Below are 18,935 nucleotides of genomic sequence, written 5' to 3'. Positions count from 1 at the left end.
TACCCATCCCATTTAATAATTGGACCTCATGGGCCTGACCAGGATAGTTAATCGGACCTCCTTCTTTGTAACCAAACCCTGACTCTATAGGAACCGGTATAGGTCAGAATCCAGTCATACCCAATCCATTCACATCTCTAATTATAATCTTAGTACTTGAATTGCAACAACGGCATTCAACAAGAAGTAATTACGCAGAGATCTCGAAACCCACATTCAAGAAAAATAAACCCCTAAAATATGTGACTTTTTAGTTATCTTGACCATCTTTTTCTTTTGGAAGATTTAGCTGTTTGTAAAAAAATAAAAAATTGAATTCCAGACTTGGTATTACATTTGACAGTATTTGTTCTCGACAATTCTGGCAAAACAAAGGAAAAACCATCTCATTCAGTCGCAAGCTCAATTATCTAAGAACCCCAGGTCTCCCTTGCCCAAGAGGGACTACACCCAGCTTTAGCCTCGCTGCAAGGGATGCACACCTGTGGGTTTCGAACTTGTGATGTCTCACCCGGGTACACCCAGCTTTACATGGATGTCATCCATGCCAAAGCTCTATGCATTTAAGTAGGCAAAGAAAACAAACACACACACACACTTCCGTCACCTGACTCCATAAAGTTGACATGTAGCAGAATGTTTGAGAGAACAATCAAGTTGAGTTCTGTGTAAACTCATACGACTACACAGGCAAACACGCTCATGTGCACGAGCATGCGCATTTGAGGATGCAGCAAGTTGATTCATTTACAGTATAAACTGTGTTATTGTGCAGCACAAATCCTTCATGAAAATTTTATAAACTCAATTATTACAGGTAGAACACAAATCCAGATTGTGATAATCAACATTGATGGATTTCATCGGAACCGTACAAATGAAATGCCTCATCTTCCAGAAAAGCATGATGTGCAGAAAATTATTTTACACCAATGGGGGAGAAGGGGGGAGGGGACAAAGGTATATGGAAGAGAGAAGCAGCGGTCTAAAACCACAATGTAATTACAACAAGGTTGCAGATGCCCCAGCAGCTACTTCTTTTTCCTGGTCAATAACATGATAAGCTTAGGGAACAGAGACTTTTTCTTCTTTTTCATTTGGGGGTCAGGGTTAGCGTTCTCCACATTGTTTTCCGACACCTTGGAGTCTTGATCTCCATCAGAGTTTATGACTACCTTCCTCTGCTCAGTACTCCTTGGGCTGCCTCCAGCAGGATTTACAACCCCAGAAGCAGAGTCGTTTGCCTTCCTTCTCTGCTCAAGTTCTGCTCTCCATTTCCTTAGTTCCTGCTCCACCCCCAATTTCCCTTCCTTTGCAAGTTCTGCCTTCTCTTTTGCCACCCTTAACGCCTCCCTCTTTGCGCTCAGCTCCTGGTTTGCTGCCTCTAACTTCTCCAAGCTATGTGCCTCAGCCTCCTTGGCTGCATCTATTTCAGATATGGCAGCTAACACCCTGGCATTGGCAAGTTCCTCAGCCTCGTGTGCTTTCTTACTGAGTTCATAGTATTGCTCCAAAGATAGAGACACCCCAGATTGCTCATCCAGCACGCTTGAAGAAGTCTCACTTTCATGAAGTGCTTTGATTGCTGCCAACGCTAACCTCTCTGACGCCTTGGCTGCCTCAATCTCTTTCAGTGCTGCATGCAGTCGGCTCTCTGCTGTACTTGCACCAGCCTTGGCCAATTCTGCATCTTCCTTCACCCTGCGTAAATCCTCCCGTGCAGACTGAGCCAATAACTTGGCCTGATCTGCTTCTTGAGCAGCTTGCTGCAGTGCCTTGGGCAATTCCACCATTCTCTCTCTTATTTCTTTCTCCCTTATTTGAACTGCTTCAAGCTCTGACTTTGTCTTGGCAATTTCTGCTTCAAGAGCTGAAACTGTAACTGTCGCTATTCCCTCTCTCTGTCTAATAGTGGCAAGTGCTGACTTTTCCCCTTCCAGCTCTGATTTGAGCGACACAGCTGCAACTCTCAGGCAATTCAATTCCTCTCTTGCTTTTTCAACTTTAACCCTGACTTCCTCCAACTCCGTTGTCAAAGAGAGAGCAGCAAGCGTAGCTCTCTGAGCCTGCTTTGCTTCTTCTAGCTCCATAGTCGGGTTTTTTTCTTCTTCAACATTACAGATTTCTGAATCCAGTTTAGCTTCCATATAAGCTGCCAATTCAGCCTTCAAATTGAGCAGCAACGATGATGCAGTTTCTAACTTTGCCTTGAGATCATTGGATGCTGAAAGCTGCTCGGTCAGCCTCTGTGTTTCTTCTTCTGCCATCTTCATTTCCTTTTCCTGTTTGAGGTCCACTTGTTCTCTAGCCAAGGCTGCAGCAACCTTCTGCTCTTCCAGCTCCAAATGGGATGCATGGGCCAACTCCAGAGATTCGTTTGTAGTTATCAACTCTAAAGTCAGTTCTTCAACTGTCTTTTCTATTTCCTTGGATGCAGATATTGCGTCCTCAGCTTTCATGACAGCTTTGTCCTTCTCCTCAATCAATGCAAGATGCTCGCTTTTGAGAACTCCCAGTTCGTCCTTCACCAACTTCAGCTCAATGAGTGCTGCTTCATGCCTGGCTTTTGCAGCGTCCAACTGAGCTTTGGCAGCAACACTAGCTTCATCAGCAATCCCTTGCTTAATTTCTTCAACACGCATTCGAGCAAACTGAGAGTCTTGTTTTGCCTGCTCCTCTTCAGTTTGTGCTTTCTCTAAACTCACTTTTAGTTCTTCAATTAGTCTATGGGCGCTGTCAAGCTTCTGTAGTACTTGTGCCTTTGCATTTTCAGCAATTTCCAATTCCTTCTTGCATTCAGGAACTTCCTTTTGCACCTTCAAAAGCTCAAGCTCCACAAGCCGGTGCCTCTGATGCATCAAAAGAAGCCAAAGAAAACATTCTCAATGATAATAATAAAATAGTTACTATATGTAAGTGGAATCTAAAAATAAAAAAACCACATTTACTTTTGATTAAAAACCAAAAGAACTAGCAACTAAAAAAAATGCATCATGGCTGTAACAAAAATCCATGAAATGTGGCAAATCAAGCAAATGAAACTAGCAAAACAAAGATTTCATGCACACCTCCATCGTCCTCATTTTATGGGCTTTCCAATCAACAATGCCTCCAAACTTGGTCACAGCTTCCCTCACAGATTCAAAAGGTGCTGCAGTATCAACAAGAGCCCTGTGCACCTTCACCTGCTTCACATTGCTGGAGGACAGACTAAAGGCTTCTGAAGTTTCAGATTTCCTAATTACAATCTCTTCTCGGAGTAAGAGCCGACTTTCAATGACAGTAGAATGATCCTTTGTAGCTCCTGCTTCTTTTGAGATTATAGATGGCATCACATCATCTCCATGAAGACCATTTAGAATAATACCACCACCTCCTTCCTCTTCAAGTTGCTGAGAATTGGTGTTCACCTCGGGTTTATTGTTATCTGAAGTTTGAGTCAATACAGTATTACATTCGTCCAAGTTTTCTGTCACATGGTCCTCAACGAAAGGCTTTTTTTCTTCCACGGGCAATGCCAACTTAGCTCCATCAAGATCCAGTACCAGGATATCAGGCATGGCTTCTGAGGATGATACCTCATATTCTTTTACAACCATTTCCTCATGCATTTTTGCGCCATTAATCACTGGAATATCTGAAGCTGCAGAGTGGACACTAGAGTATTCTTGAGATGGTAATTCTTGAGATGGTAATGAAGGGGCAATGGACGCACTAATTGGAGACCTCTCATTCTTTTTTTCTTCCATTTCCTTGCACTTGTAATCTACAAGAAAGACAGTCACTTAAACACTGCCTGCAGCCTGGAAATAATTTAAGATGTCGGCCTGTGAACTATTAAATGCATGGAGCAGCAGGAATACAAACAAGCTATTGCTTTCTTATTTTAGGTGTCAAGTACTGATGTTTCTAAGCAACTTCTAATTTTCTCTATCCATGCCCAAGATTTTGATGAAAAAATATCATTTTCACAAAAAACATTAATTAAATAAAAAACAGGACTTTGTGATACTCACACTTGAAGCACAATCCAAGTAAAACAACTATAGGCACATTTCAAGGCTTAAGCCAATAATAGCACCAATTATGAACAAGCAGTCAAATATAAGGAATTGGCCTCCCATCTGTCAATTTCATGAAAATCATACTAATCCAGAAACAGACAAAGTAACATTGACTAGTAAGATTATTATCTTCAGAAAATATTATACACGACGTGAATGCTGGAACTTTGAAAAAAACCCAGCCTTGACAATCACATATTATGATTGAACCTGAATGCCCCAAATATAAATTATAACTACAATCTCACTAGAAATGTTTTCTTTTTCTTTTTCTTTGAGGAAATGATCTTACAAGAAATTCTAATTACACGAAGCATGGTGTTTGATGAATTTATTTCCAGCTAATAAGTTTTTCTGTTACTGTGTAGTTTTAACTTGGTCTAATCAGGATCAAAAGCCTACAACAGAAAATAAGGCCATTAGTGAAAGTTTGCTGGTAATGCTCTGGCATACCAAGCATCAGGTTGTTGGGATAGGTAATGTGGTGCACTCCAGGTTGCTGCGATCTCAACATGAAATAATAAAATGCATAAGCATATGCCTAGCACTAATATTAGTGGTAGCCTGACGCATTGCAAGTCATAACCCTCATTAAGATTCTTTGTATCTTCTTTTCCCTCTGTTTTTATCTTTGGATGTACTCTCTGATATTTCCATGTTACATGAAAGCATAGGAATATCATCAGACACCTGGATAACATATGCCTAATCATGATTCAAACCAGATTTTTTTATGCATTGTGATAGAGATGTACTGTAAACCCATTGACTAGAACACCATTACATGAAATTTTAGTAAATTTTACAACAAAATTAAATTAAAATATTACATTTCCAAAGTACAGATAGTGTGGTTTTTCTCCTTTTATAAAATTAATTACCTTTGGTGAGTGTGATTTTTGTGTGGAATCACTATAGCAATCCAGATTCAATAGAGGTAGAAAGCATCCATTTAGGGCCCAAGATATTGCAGCAACACGTATGCATGTATATCATAGTAATGAATCTTGGTTTCAGAAATTTTCTCAGCAAGGAAATTCTTATGAGTTTTTTAAATTAAAAATTTTGGTAAACATAAAAAATATATCAAAGACAGAAAATAAGAATAATTACAAGATCGCAAAAAATTTAGAAACAAAAACATCAGATTAACATCACATTAGGAACATGACAATGGCGATAAATTGAATCGGTCATGATTTTCATGGTTTGTGAATTTATTGTGATAAATTCAAAATATGACTAATATTTGGGACTATTGTTAAAATATGTAAATACATTTATATGCGTGTTGTATACATACATATGTATGTGTACATATATGTATGTATATATATATACTTTCTTTTCTTCTATTTCTTTATTTTTTATTTATTTATTTGGCAAACAGTCAACACATGGCAGACTAGACTAGCCGTTAGAGATGGACTAACGGCTAGAAGCCTAGAAGGTCATCTTCTTCCCTCTCTTTACTCTCTCATTTCCTCTCCCTCTCTTGTATATAAATAGGGGTGTTCCCCTTATTTGAAGTATGTTTCTTGCATACTTATGAACACTTTGAATAAAGATAATATTTTTTTATATTGAACCTTCCTTGTGTGTGCCCTTTGTGGCCCTCTTTGTGCTTGTCCATTTTGGATCTTTGGTGAACATTCTTGTTTGTATTTGAAGGCTCTCATTTCCTTTCATGGTATCAGAGCTAGTGCTCTTGATCAACGATGATTAACAACCACATGCTCGTGTGTTCATGTTCGAATATCTCTTTGAAGATTGATTTGATTCTTTGTTTGGGTGTTCGCCGATTGCTTCTCAAAGTGTTTGTGGTGCTCAAGTGGACGTGCTCATTCTCTACATCTATCTCTCTTTGTCTCACACACTCTCCTCTACTCTTATTTGCAATCATCGAAGATAAGGAAAGTGTCATTGTCATGCCCATCAAACTTAATGATACTAATTATGTAATGCGGTCTTCAATTATAAAGCACCACATTTGGGGCAAGGGATTGTGGGAATTAGTAGATGGATCTAATCCGGAGCCTAAGTTAACTCTCACCAAAATGGAGAACGGAAAGGAAGTGACTCTTTCAGATGGAGAAATAACCAAAGTTATATACGACTATGAGAAAAAATAGAAAGAATGAAGAATGAGACATGCAAAAATTATTTCTTAGCTTATCAATAGCATAGACATAAAAAAATGTTTTAGTCTTGCAAAATTTGAACATGCTAATGATGCATGAGACTATCTTAAAAAAATATATTCCCTTAAAGATATTGCACATGTGTGCAATCTTCAAGACAAGTCTTGTACCATGACTCGAGCATTAGGGAGTACTATAATGCTCTTTCGGATTAGCTCTTCTTAAACCAAAGTGGCATTGCCCTTTGGACATCGAGATCCAGCAAAAGCAAATTGACATGGAGCATTTTTACCAATTCATAAATGGATTTAGACCTGAATTCGAAACCACTAAGTCGACTCTTTTATATAGAGAAAAAGTTTTCTCTATTGTTGATACTATAGACGAATTAAGTATGGAGGATAATAGGTTGAAGAAGCATTCACAAAAAAATGATGGTGATTCTGTTTTGGCCATATCTAGGCCGGGAACCTATACTCGCACTTACAAACCACCTCATTTTGAGAGACAAGACAATGAGTATGACAACAAACGGAAAATTATATGTCACTATTGCCATGAACCAGGACATATTAAGCCCTTGTGCCCTAAATTAAAAAAGAAAAAGAAAAATAAGGTGGTTTTGATTGGTCCACCACAAGAAGATAAGGACGTAAGCAACCCACAAGATACTTATGTTGGAGCTATGTCTTTTTCACAATTGGTGAAAGCACTTCAACCTCTCCTTAGAGGATCATCTCCTTCAACCGAAGCCACGGTCTCATCCTACTCTAATCCTGGTAAATCTCCTTGGCTTATTGATTCCGGTGCATCATTTCATATGACCCTCAATTTTGATATTTTATCTAAATGTTGCACTTACTCCAGTGTGCTTAATGTCTTCACTGTCAATGATATATCTATTGAAATCAAAGAAATAGAAAATTTTAAGAAAACTTTTTAAAATTAAAAAAAAAAATAATTAAAAAAATAAGATATATTTTCAAACTTAAATTAAATCTTTTATCTCTCTAAAATTCTGGACCGTGGGTGTAATATCTCCTCATCTAATGGTTGTTGGGTGCAGGATCGTCAGTCAGGGAAACTGATTGAGGAAGGCGATAGAGAAGGAAGCCTCTACTACATGGATTTTTTTTGAAATACCCATGAATATCTTTTGTTGCAATGTCTAAAAATTAGATTTAGACTTATGTCATAAAAGATTAGAACATCCCAATGTATCAAAAATTTCCTATTTTCCAAGTTTGAAATGTTTTGTAATATTGACAATTTTAATTGTAATGATTATATTCTTGACAAAATGAAGAAAATACCATTTCATGAAAGAACTTTCATCTCTACTAGGTCACTTGAGTTAGTTTATTCGGATGTACGGGGTTCAACACCAATCATGTTTAAAGGTGGATATGCTAGATATACTTGGATCTACATCCTTAAACATAAATATGAAGTTTTCATGCATTTTCAAAATTCATAACTTAGTCAAAAATAGATTTAATGATAACATTTCTATCTTTCGCACTGATTCAAGGGTAGAGTTTTTATCAAAAAAATTTAAAGATTATATTAATTTACATGACATTGTACATCAAAGATCTTGTTGACACACACTACAACAAAATGACTTAGCTGAAAGAAAATATAGGCACATCAAAGAAACTTTAAGAACTTTACTTATTGCAAGTCATGTTCCTAAATTTTTTTGGGCCGAAGCCGCTTTAAACGTATCTCCTGTTGAAAAACTCTTTAAATTAATCCCTAATTATTCTAGATTAAGAGTTTTGAATACAAATGTTTTGTTCTTACTAACAAAAATGACAAACTTTCTCCTCATGCTATTCCTTGTACATTTTTTTGTTATGCAGGTAATAAAAAAGGTTATATGTGTTTTGATTTTTATAGTGAAAAAATATATGTTTCAAGAAATGTATCATTTTTAGAAAAGGAAAGTTTCTTTGATTTTAAAAAGTCTAAGGAAGTAACTGAGTATTCCTTTTTGTTAGATTTTGTTTCAAAGCATGATATTGATACTTGTGATCTATGTCATAGGGACTCGGCAAAAGGGCCCTTGCACTCGCGTCAACATGATGCGACATGGGTGCCACACTCGATGCAACAAACACATCAGAGAGAGAGGGTTGCCTACCCACACGCCGTTTCGTCTTCACCCTTCTCTCTCGTCTTCTCCCCTCTCGATTTCCCTCTCTCTCGGTTCCCCTCTTCCCCCTTTCTCTGTTTTGGAAAACAAGAGGGAAAACCAAAAAGAGGAATAGGGGAAATTAGAGAGAGGAGAGAGGGTGAAAATAAAACCAGGGAGAGGGAAGAAATAGATGAAGAAAGTGGTGGAGAGAGAGAGAGGAGAAGGGGGGCATGCGTACCTGGCTTCCTCTCTTCCTCTTCTTCTTTTGTCGGTGTTGGAGGGAGAGATCCTGCTCCTCCTCCTTCACAGGCAGTGGCAGCGGGGTACCCGACAGAGTTCTCTCTCTCTCCATCTAATGTTGAAGACTCGAAAGTCTTTTATAACACCTGGTGCAAACCGGGTGTTATGATAAGGTATGAATGGATCCAAGTCTTATTTAGGTCCATTCAGACCTAGGCCAAATTCGGATCCGAATTTGTTTCTTTATTTCTCTCTTTCTCATGTTTTTTCTTTTTTCTTTTTTCTAATGTCTTTCATAACACCTGGCACAAACTAGGTGTTATGATAAGACATGGGTAAAGTCGGGTCTAAATTATTCAAACTTGGGTCAGACCTGATCCAGATCAGTTTCAACATAGGTCTGAATCAGACCTATGTCAAAGCTGACCCAGTTCAGTCGAATTTGTTTAGACCCAAGTCTGATTCAGACTTAGGTCAAAGCAACCCAGATTTGAATTGGACCTATTTTGACATCAAAGCAAACCTAGGTCTGAATTGGACCTGGGTTTGTTGGGTTTGCTTTGACTTAGTCGGATTCAGACCTGGATCAAAGTAAACCCAGGTTTGAATTAGTCTAGGTATACATAGCCAGGTCTATCCGAAGTTTTTTATATATATCCCTCCCGCACCCCCCACACCCAACTTTTTTTAAAGTGTTGTATCGTCGCACCCTCACTCGCACCTGCACCTATGTGACATAGCTTGTGATTGCGAATATGATCTTGATCATGATATTGAATTTAGAAATGATGTGATTAGTGAAGAGCAATCCTATGGTGACAAAAATTACTTGCAATACTCTAGACGCAATGTTCATAAAGCTCCATATGCACTTGAAAAATAATCTGATATTGAAAATTAACATGAAGTGCAATCAAGAAGATCATCTAGGACCTCCAAGCGACCTAAAAAGTTTGTGTCTTATGAATCCTTTTCTTAAGTACCAAGCATCTATTGCGTTAATTCATTACTATGTAGAACCCTGAACCTATGCTCAAGCTAAGGGACATTTCGAATAGGTAGAAGCCGTGAGGATAGAGTTAGAAGCCTTAGAAAAAGCCAAAACTTGGATACTTCAAGACATTCCACATGGCAAGAAACTTACAGGTTGCAATTTAAATAAAACACTTTATGGTTTAAAACAAGCACCAAAAGCATGGTATGACAAGTTTAGTAAGGTTATGTTAGATATTGGCTTTAGATCTTGTTTGACCGATACAACTTTATTTGTTAAGAAAACTAATGCATGTATTATTATCCTTCTTTTGTATGTGGACAACAAGATCATCACTGGAAGAGACAAACATGGAGTTGAAAATATTAAAAACTGCTAAAAAAAAATTTTGAAATGATTGATTTGGGTTTCTTACGATACTTTCTAGGAATTGAAGTTGCTTCTTCTCCTAGAGGGTATTTGTTGTCTCAGTCTAATTTACTTGTGATATTATTTTCAGGTTTGAAATTACAGATGATGGAGAAATTACAGAAAGTAGATACTCTTGAGGTTATCAATGTCAAAATGAGAATCCATGATGGAGAACCTCTTGAAGATCCAACTCCCTACAAATAACTTATCGGAGCACTCTCTTACATTTTCATTACTAGAGTTGATATAGAACACGTACACACATCTAGTGAATTTCAACATGATCTCACTTATGTTCACATGGGAGACATTATACAAATTATTAGATATATTAAAATTTATATCTCTAAAGGCCTCTTCTTATCTTTTTCATCTACATTAGATTTAATTGCTTATTTGATGCTGACTCGGGAGGTGATCCCAACAACAGGCACTCAACTACAGGTTTTGTGTATTTTTAGGTGAATCCCTAATTTTGTGGTAGTGCAAGAAGCAACACGTCTCTCTTTCATCTACGGAAGTTGAATACCGAATCATGGCTACTACCACGATGTAGGTAGTTTGGCTAATGAGATTGCTGGCAGATATGAGAATTCAAGTAACAAAAGCCTAAAAAATGTATTGTGACAACAAAAGTGTGATCTATATTGCCAGCAACCGTACGTTTCGCAAGCACACCAAACATATCGAAATGGATTGTCACTACCTGCGAGAGGAGTATTTACATGGCAAATTGATCTGCCCTATGTTACATTAGAGTACCAGTTGATAGACTTCTTTACCAAACCTCTCAGTTCTTAGGTTTCACTTTTTTTTAGGCAAACTTTCGGTCATTAAATCGTAAGTTTGAGAGGGAGTATTAAAATATATAAATACATTTTATATATATTATATTATATATATGTGCATCGTATACATACATATGTATGTATACATATACATATATATATATATGTATATATAAAATATATACTTTTTTTCTATTTCTATTTTTTATTTATTTATTTTGTAAACAGTCAACACATGGCTAACTGGACTAACCGTTAGAGCTGGTCTAACAGCTAGCTATTCTAGCTGTTAGACTAGGTCTAGCGGCTAGTTTGACCGAATAGAAGGTCTTCTTTTTCCCTCTCTTTATTCTCTCATTTCCTCTCCCTCTATTGTATATAAATAGGGATGTTCCCCTTATTTGCAGTATGCTTTTTGCATACTTATGAACTCTTTGAATAAAGATTATATTTTTTTATATTGAGCCTTACTTGTGTGCCCTTTGTGGGTTTTGTGAGTGTGCCCCTTGTGGCCCTCTTTGTGCATGTCCATTTTGGATATTTGGTGGATATTCTTGTTTGTATTTAAAGGCTCTCATTTCCTTACAACTATCACACACACACTATCACATGCATGTGTGTGTGCACACATGTCTGTGAAGCATGGACAAGTTACTGCAGGTGACATTGGGATATATGAGAAAAATCCCTCAATCTTGAATTCTGAAAAGAACTACTGAAAGTGAAAGTTACATGCAAATGCCACAATGAATGCACCAAGAATAACAATATATCACTCCAGTAATAAAAGAAATCCATTTCTTGGAAAGCATTTCATTAAGCTGCAGGTCATGAGAATACTGTGCGCTTTGGGCTTCCCTACATAATACAAACCTTGGGATTGCTCTGAAATTTCCTATGGCACATTGGCATATTCACCAATCAAAGTGCTGTAAAATTATGCTCAACGAGTTTAATATTTGATTAATCTAGCAAAAATTATAGGATATTTAAATTATAGTTTAAAACAAAATATACATCTATCGATATTTGAAATGTCTACTTCCAAAATGAAAAGATCGGTGAATTAAAAAAATCCTCAGGCATATTGCCTAACAGAAATAGATGATGAAAGACATCATATGCTTTTCTACAATCATCACCTGCTGCCAAAGACAATGTTTTCTTTTTTCTTTTCTTTTTTCTCAAGTTATATTTTTTATCAGCACAAGTTTGCTTCCTCAATGACATGCAGACATGGTATGAAACTATATCTTGGATTCTAAAATTGTGCTTTCACCATGTGCAAGCTTATTGATGTACATAAGCAATGGTACACCTCTGAAGACAGCTTCACCTAAAGGTAGTTCAATTTCTTTGTACAGAGGGGAAAAAACGCAAATCACAATTCCAAGCATAAAAGGAGCATCATGAATCATGATGACAAAGAACTTGACAAGAACACTATTCACTGGCTAAGAGCCAAGCACAACCCATAGATATAATATTTAAGCATGACACAAGAACTATAAACACAAAGAAAAGTGACTATTATATTGCTTTCAAGTAAGGTTTGAACATGGACACATCTGATCAATATAGCAGCAACTAATGGCACTACTTTACAAAATATTTTTGTCAGTAAAACATGCAAAGATAAAAAATTCTTAATCATGCCTCAGTTCTTCCACGATATCAAGAGGAAAGAAAAACATTGAAGTTATTTACTGTTTTGCAAAGGAAGCACTTTGAAGCCACATCCTCACAAAGAACTGCCATACTAGTTGTATGCTCTTTGAGGGCATAAATTTCAAGTCAAACTGGAAGGAATTCAATAGCTTGGTACTTTGACAAACCAAAACAAGATTTTGGTTTCCACCATTTCCTGAACAAAAAACTTTAAATTGAAAAGAAAAATAAAAAACTGAAACCTTAATAAAAATGATACAGGATGTTGGAGAAAAAGGGCTGCACAAGTGAACTCTCTTAAAATGCTAAATAAAAGAGACAAGATTTCTGAAAAAGAACTCACCAGGAACAAAACTACCCAATAGAGCATAGATAACAGTCAGCACAATTCATAACAAAGAAGGTGGATAACCATAAAAGTATCAATTGAAAGGCGGTTGTAACTCAAAAGCCACCTCACTCATTTCGGATAAAAAAACAATCAAAAACTCGACAAGATAATAAACGAACCTTCAAAACCTCGCACGCTTAATTCAACGTTACAAAACATCACAGAAACTAACACAACACACACAAAAAAAGCACACATATAACTTCACTGCAAATGCCCATAATCTTCGTTCTTCACCAGGCACCAACGTTCACTTGACCTCCTCTAGCACCCAAATTCCAGACAACGCAATGCAAAACCCTAATTCTTACCTTAATTCCATGCGCGGAACAAAAACAAACCCTAACCACAAGCAAATCCCACCCAATTTCAACATTTACCACCAGAAAATAGCGAGAAAACCCCAAACATCCCACTATCCACCAAGACAAAATGAAAGAAAACCGCAAAATTCATCCAAATACCGATCACAGATCCAGAATCAAAAACATAGAATTCAAAATCGATAACCCGCGCCAAGAGAACGATTTCCTCGGGAATTAAAACCCCAATTTGGAGATTTAATCCAGGAAAAAATATATACATCACAAAAGGAGAGAGAGAGAGAGAGAGAGAGAGAGAGAGAGAGAGATTTGGATCCTTCGTTCAAATAAACCCCCCCCCCCCCTAAATTTCGCCATCAATTCAGACGAAAACACTCACAAAGAGCAAATCAGAAAAACAGAGGAAGAAATCACAAGAAAAAAAACCGTAAAATTACCCGAAATTCTTCCCGGAAGAGCCAAAGCGACCCACCTCGACGATTTTGTCTGAAAGGAACAATCTTAAGGGCGAAAGGAATAAATCAAAAAAATATAATTCGGAAATTAAAAATAGAAAAATGGGGAGAGCGGAGCTCAAAATTTTATAATCGTCACACAATGGCTGCGTCGATCTGACTTTCTTTTCCTTTATTTATTCTATGTTTATTTATTATCTGTAATTGATTTAAATTTCTTCCGTAACGGGGACAACCGGAAAGTCTGGAACCGCTTTATTATTATGTTTTTTACATTTTATTATTTTACTTAATTTCTATAATAATTTAAATTGATTTTTTGCTTAAATATTTGCGACAGAAATGCATCGTTCTGTCTCTCGTTTTGACCCCGTCCTTCCCGACCCCCAAACTGCCACGTCATCACCCTAGTGAGATTTTTCCGTTGGGGGGACAAGCCGTAGCTTTTTCAAGAATGACAGGATTGTCCTCGTTTTTTTCCTTTTTTTGGGTTATTTGCAAGAGCGAATCTAAATTTTTTTATAATTCAAATTTGCTGTTTTGTTTTTATCATATTCGGATTCCAGTTCACATATTTCCTAAAAAAGTGTCCCATCCAGATTACATATAAGAGATTTTTTCTTGAAAATCGAATTAAAGTATTGAAAATATGAATTTTGGTCTCTGGCATGCGCAGAAAAGGGCCTAGGCTTGGCCCTCAATTCAGCAGGCCAAAATGAGCCAATAAGTAGGACTGGGAAACGTGATGGGCTCATGGCTAGGCTAATAAAGGGCTTGTTCAAACTTGTGAAGTAGGCTAGACATGCTCGAGCATGAACAACCAATGTTTTGTTTCGGTTCGGCTCATATAGGCGCGTTTATTAATAAATAAATAAGTATATAATGTTATAGAATAAAGATGGTTGAAGTTGAAGTGTTTGGCTTGCAATCAATAAGTTTAGAATTTAAATTCTATTGCTTACAAGTTTGGAAAAAAAATATTTTTTTTGTAAACGAGCTACTTTGAGTTTGGCTTAGTAGGCTTAGGTTAAATTTTTAATTTCTTTTTGCAAACAAACTTGCTCATGCTGGATTCATTTAGTTCAGGCTTTTTGCAAAGAAACGAGCCAAGCTTGAACACCCTATGTTTGGTTCATTTACCCGTACACACACATGCATGGAGGGTAACCTACCAAAGGCCGGGCCGGGCCAGGTATGCCCATTGCCCAGCTCTACTAAATAGAAAATGATTGTATTGTCCTTGTAAAATAGCACATTTTTGTACACAATGCCTGTGCGGTCCTACAATTGTGAATGTCCTCCTGTCCAATTGCAGTCTCTATGCTTCCACAACGAGCATACATATCCACAACTGCAGTACCAAGATTGCAGTTCAGCTCAATCCCCTTCTTGTGCATGTATGCACGAAGCGACTTGCCTTGATGCAATGCTGACAAGTCTGTACATCCTGATATTAAGCTTACGAGAGTGGCATCATTTGGCTCAGAGCCTTGTTTTTTCATCTGTGGTATAGTCCAACCTGCACTTGATAACATAAACATGGAACTTCTTTCCCTTAAGAACTTCGATCAAGGTGACAACACGCTAACAACAGTAACCTTGTTTGGTCTTACACTAGTAGTTCTCATCTCTCTAAACACTAGCAGCACTTAGCACCCATTTTGCAAACAACCAGAAATTAGAGCAAACCATGAGATAACATCTTTGTAAGGCATTTTGCTCAAGAACTTTTGTGCTTCCTCCACTAGACTCATTCTTGCATATCCTGCAATCACTGCATTCCAAGGAATAGCATCTTGTTGAACAATTACATCAAAGATTCTGCGGCCAACGTGTAGGCTTTCACACATGGCATACATATGAACAATGCCATTGAGAACAAACGATTTCATAGCTAAGCTTTCAAACTTAAAAACATAAGAATGAATCTGCCTTCTGTATTCAAGTGAGCACGGACTTGCAGAAGCTGACAAAGCAGTGGCCAAAATGTTTCAATCAGGCCGATCAACCACTAAGAGAAATTCAGAAAGTAGAGTGACTAGCACTTCACCGTAACATCCCAATTGTTTGTAACCAACGAGACCAAATTCCTCTCGAACAACTCTTCGAAAAGTTGACGGGCACACTCAACAAACCCATTAAGAAAACACCCACGAATAATTGTGTTGTAACTCACAGTATCTGGGGAAGGTATTTCATCAAACACTTTAAGTGCAACTTCTGCTCCTTGGCAATTTAGGTACATATGAAGCAAACTGTTCATCACAAAAACATGAGCCCAAAAAGAGGTTGGCACATTTTGAGGACTTTCACAATCATGAGTAGGGAAGACCTGACTCTATTTGCTAATGTCCTTTTATATTTTCTTTTTTTAGTAAAAGAAGGTTTGCATATTTTTAGAACATTCGCAAGTATGAGTTGCGAAGGTCATGTTATATTTGTGAAAAAGTAAAAATTATCTTAAAATAGAATCAAAATTTTGGATACGGGTGAATTTGGGCAAATGGTGAGGTTTTTATGAAAATGTTTTATTTTGCAAGGATAATACGGTTATTTTTAATAAATAAATCTTTGTATCACAAACTTTTATTTCTTAAATCAGACGAGTCCGGATGTTGGACCTAGATCACATTTGTATGGTTAGAATTTTAAAATAAAAACCAAGTTTGCATTTCATATCTAAAACTTACCCATTTTTTTAATGGTTTTGAAATTTAGACCTAAACCCAAAAGTCCTGCAAAATTGGGTCAGTTGGAGAATACCCAACTAAAAAGAAAGTTTTTGCTCTCGGCCTTGTACACAAAAAGATCGACTAGATCTGGGTTCACCTAGACCAAGTCCGATCAAATGTGGAGTGAGACAAAGAGTTGCACTCTGTCTTGATCTGCTAATAGACTGATTGGGTCTGGTGAAAACCAAACTGAGTATGGTCAAGTTGGGGAATGAAACAGAAATGTTCTATCTCGACCAAAAAAGTTAGAATCATACCAATTCGGTTTGAACCAGACTAAGTCTGGTATGATGCCCCCAAGTTTTTGGTCAGTAAACAAGCAGACCGACTATGTATGGGTCGACCCAGACTGAGTCTGGTCAAGTGTGAGGGTGAGACAGAGAGATCTTTCTCTGTCTCGGTCTGCATAATAGACCAACACAGTTTAGGTTACACCTAGACTGAGTTTGGTCAATAAAGGGGGCTAGACAGAGAGTCGTGCTTTCTATCCTGGTTTGGGAAGTCATGGATTGGCTTGGTCCGAGTTTTAACCGAACTGAGTCAGTTGGGTTTTCACTCAGACCAACTTAGTCTGGGTGAGTCCCGGACCGAGTATGGTTAAAAATAAAAGTAATATATATGTGGAGAAAACTGAGACAGTGACTCTCATTTTCTATCATGAATTGGGTCAGGTTTGGATCCAGTTGGACCAAACCCATAAGGGATCAGGTTTGGATTCAGTTCGGATCAAACCCATAATGATCATGGTTGGGTCCAATTCAAACCAAATCCAAATTATATCAGATTTGGGTCCATTTGGTACCAAACCCAGAATAAACAAGATCAAGATTAATCATACCAGATATGAATCCAGTATATGAAACAAAAATTGAATCATTATCAAGTTTGAGAATCAAACTAGAATAGATTAGATTTGGATACAGTTTGTTAGGGAGTGAAATAATTAGGTTTAGTTTTTACTAGACCCAAACTAGGTTAGGTTTAGTGTATCAAAAAAGAAGAAAAATACTGGTTAAGGATAGCAAATAAATTAGACATATAGTTGTTTTGGGTTTGACCTGTAGGATACAGATTCAGGATGGATCTAATTCAGAATAAGAAATCAGATCTAGATGGTCGATTGGATCTCTCTTAAATCCTATTATTCAGATCTAAACCCGCTTGAGAGGTGAAATGATTGTTTTGCCTTAGTTCTACTTTGGTAGAACGGGTATAACTCTGAACTCTGAACTTAGAATGGGATGAGGTTTAGTAAGTTGAAACTGAGACACAAAGAGGAATATGTATGTCCTGATTTTATGACCAAACACACAACTTAGAAAATGAGGTTTGATAGACTATATTCAAACAGGGTAGTTTGGTAATTTTATAAAGAAATAAAATGTCGATTTGGTAAATTTAGTGAGTCTTTGTGTAATGAACATATTCGACTACTACAAGAGATTCGACTGCAGGATGAGGTATCGATTTTTGCATTTGAGGTAAGAAAATATTTGCAAATAAATCCCTAGATAAATAAGATACAAGCTTGTTCATAAATGCATATTGTGATATGATTTCATGTGTTACAAAAATATGCCTATGTTGATTATTTTATGTATACAAATAGATTGACTAAATTACATGCTTAGGAATCTATATTTTTGATGCTTTTAATAAGATGCATGTGGATTATGCTACATATTACATGTTAATCTTAATACTTGATCATGTCATAATGTTAGCATATTATATAACTTATATCATAAATGTGTTTGTTGTAGAAATGAGAATAATGATTGGATACATATAATATGTTGCAAAAAATATAATGAAATGCTACGCTTTGAGAAAATTGAGGTAGAATTTCAGGTTTCTCAAAATATAATTTACTCTAGGAATGTTATGCTTATACGTGAAGAGAGGTATTATAAGTGTCGTGGCTTGATTAATTGATAATATATCACTTTGGAGGATCGTTATCTGTAGAATTGATAGCATGTCTATGTGATTGCATGCTATACACTAATTAGTTAACATACATTTAAAACTGTATAAAACACTAACAATGAAAAAAAAAATAATAATGCATTTAGGGTAAATGGATGTATGTGTGTTGTTGTATTTGATCTACACATATCAATACACATAGAATTTGATTTGAATCATGCATCAAAGTATACATGATATGTGTATATTGCTTTTTGAATCATTGAAGGATGATTCACGGTTATGTAAATGGCTATGTAATCTATATTGTTTAAAAATAGATTGTTTGTGTTCCAAGGATCTAGAAAGGGTTCACGAAATTGTATGGAGGCATGTTTTTCTCTCATACTCTATAAATTTACTTTTTCAAATCTATGGGCATAGGTGGATGATGGTTTTCCCTGTATAGGGACTTGAGATTTTGGATAGACTGGATTTAGACTCTTCTAATATTTATATTTTGCTTTGTAAACTCTTGATTTCATTTATGAAATGAATGGAATTGTTTTGATGTGAAATGAAATGTTTGGTTTGATTTGGTTTTTATATCTTTAGGCACCCGAGTTGGAGATAGTTTCGCAATGTTTTGAAAAAAACTTTCGCTGTGTTTTTAAAAATTT

The 18,935-nt window shown here is 36.7% G+C and overlaps 1 protein-coding gene across 1 annotated transcript; it reads right to left on the bottom strand.

The window, feature by feature from the left end:
• Positions 1–770: 770 nt before the first annotated feature.
• LOC149812234 (protein WEAK CHLOROPLAST MOVEMENT UNDER BLUE LIGHT 1-like) lies at positions 771–13,763 on the bottom strand. The gene is made up of 3 exons (XM_089993165.1): positions 13,598–13,763; positions 3,069–3,766; positions 771–2,849 (listed from the first exon to the last, which is right to left on the bottom strand). The coding sequence occupies exons 2-3, from the start codon at positions 3,747–3,749 to the stop codon at positions 1,032–1,034; spliced, it is 2,499 nt and encodes an 832-aa protein (XP_089849291.1). The 5' UTR covers positions 3,750–3,766; positions 13,598–13,763; the 3' UTR covers positions 771–1,031.
• Positions 13,764–18,935: the final 5,172 nt, after the last annotated feature.

The sequence above is a fragment of the Nuphar pumila genome, chromosome 17 (genome assembly GCF_984573655.1).
Source record: "Nuphar pumila chromosome 17, dmNupPumi1.hap1.1, whole genome shotgun sequence".
Taxonomy (NCBI): domain Eukaryota; kingdom Viridiplantae; phylum Streptophyta; class Magnoliopsida; order Nymphaeales; family Nymphaeaceae; genus Nuphar; species Nuphar pumila.
Note: the sequence above shows the minus strand (reverse complement) of the source record. Positions and strands in the feature narration are given on the sequence as shown.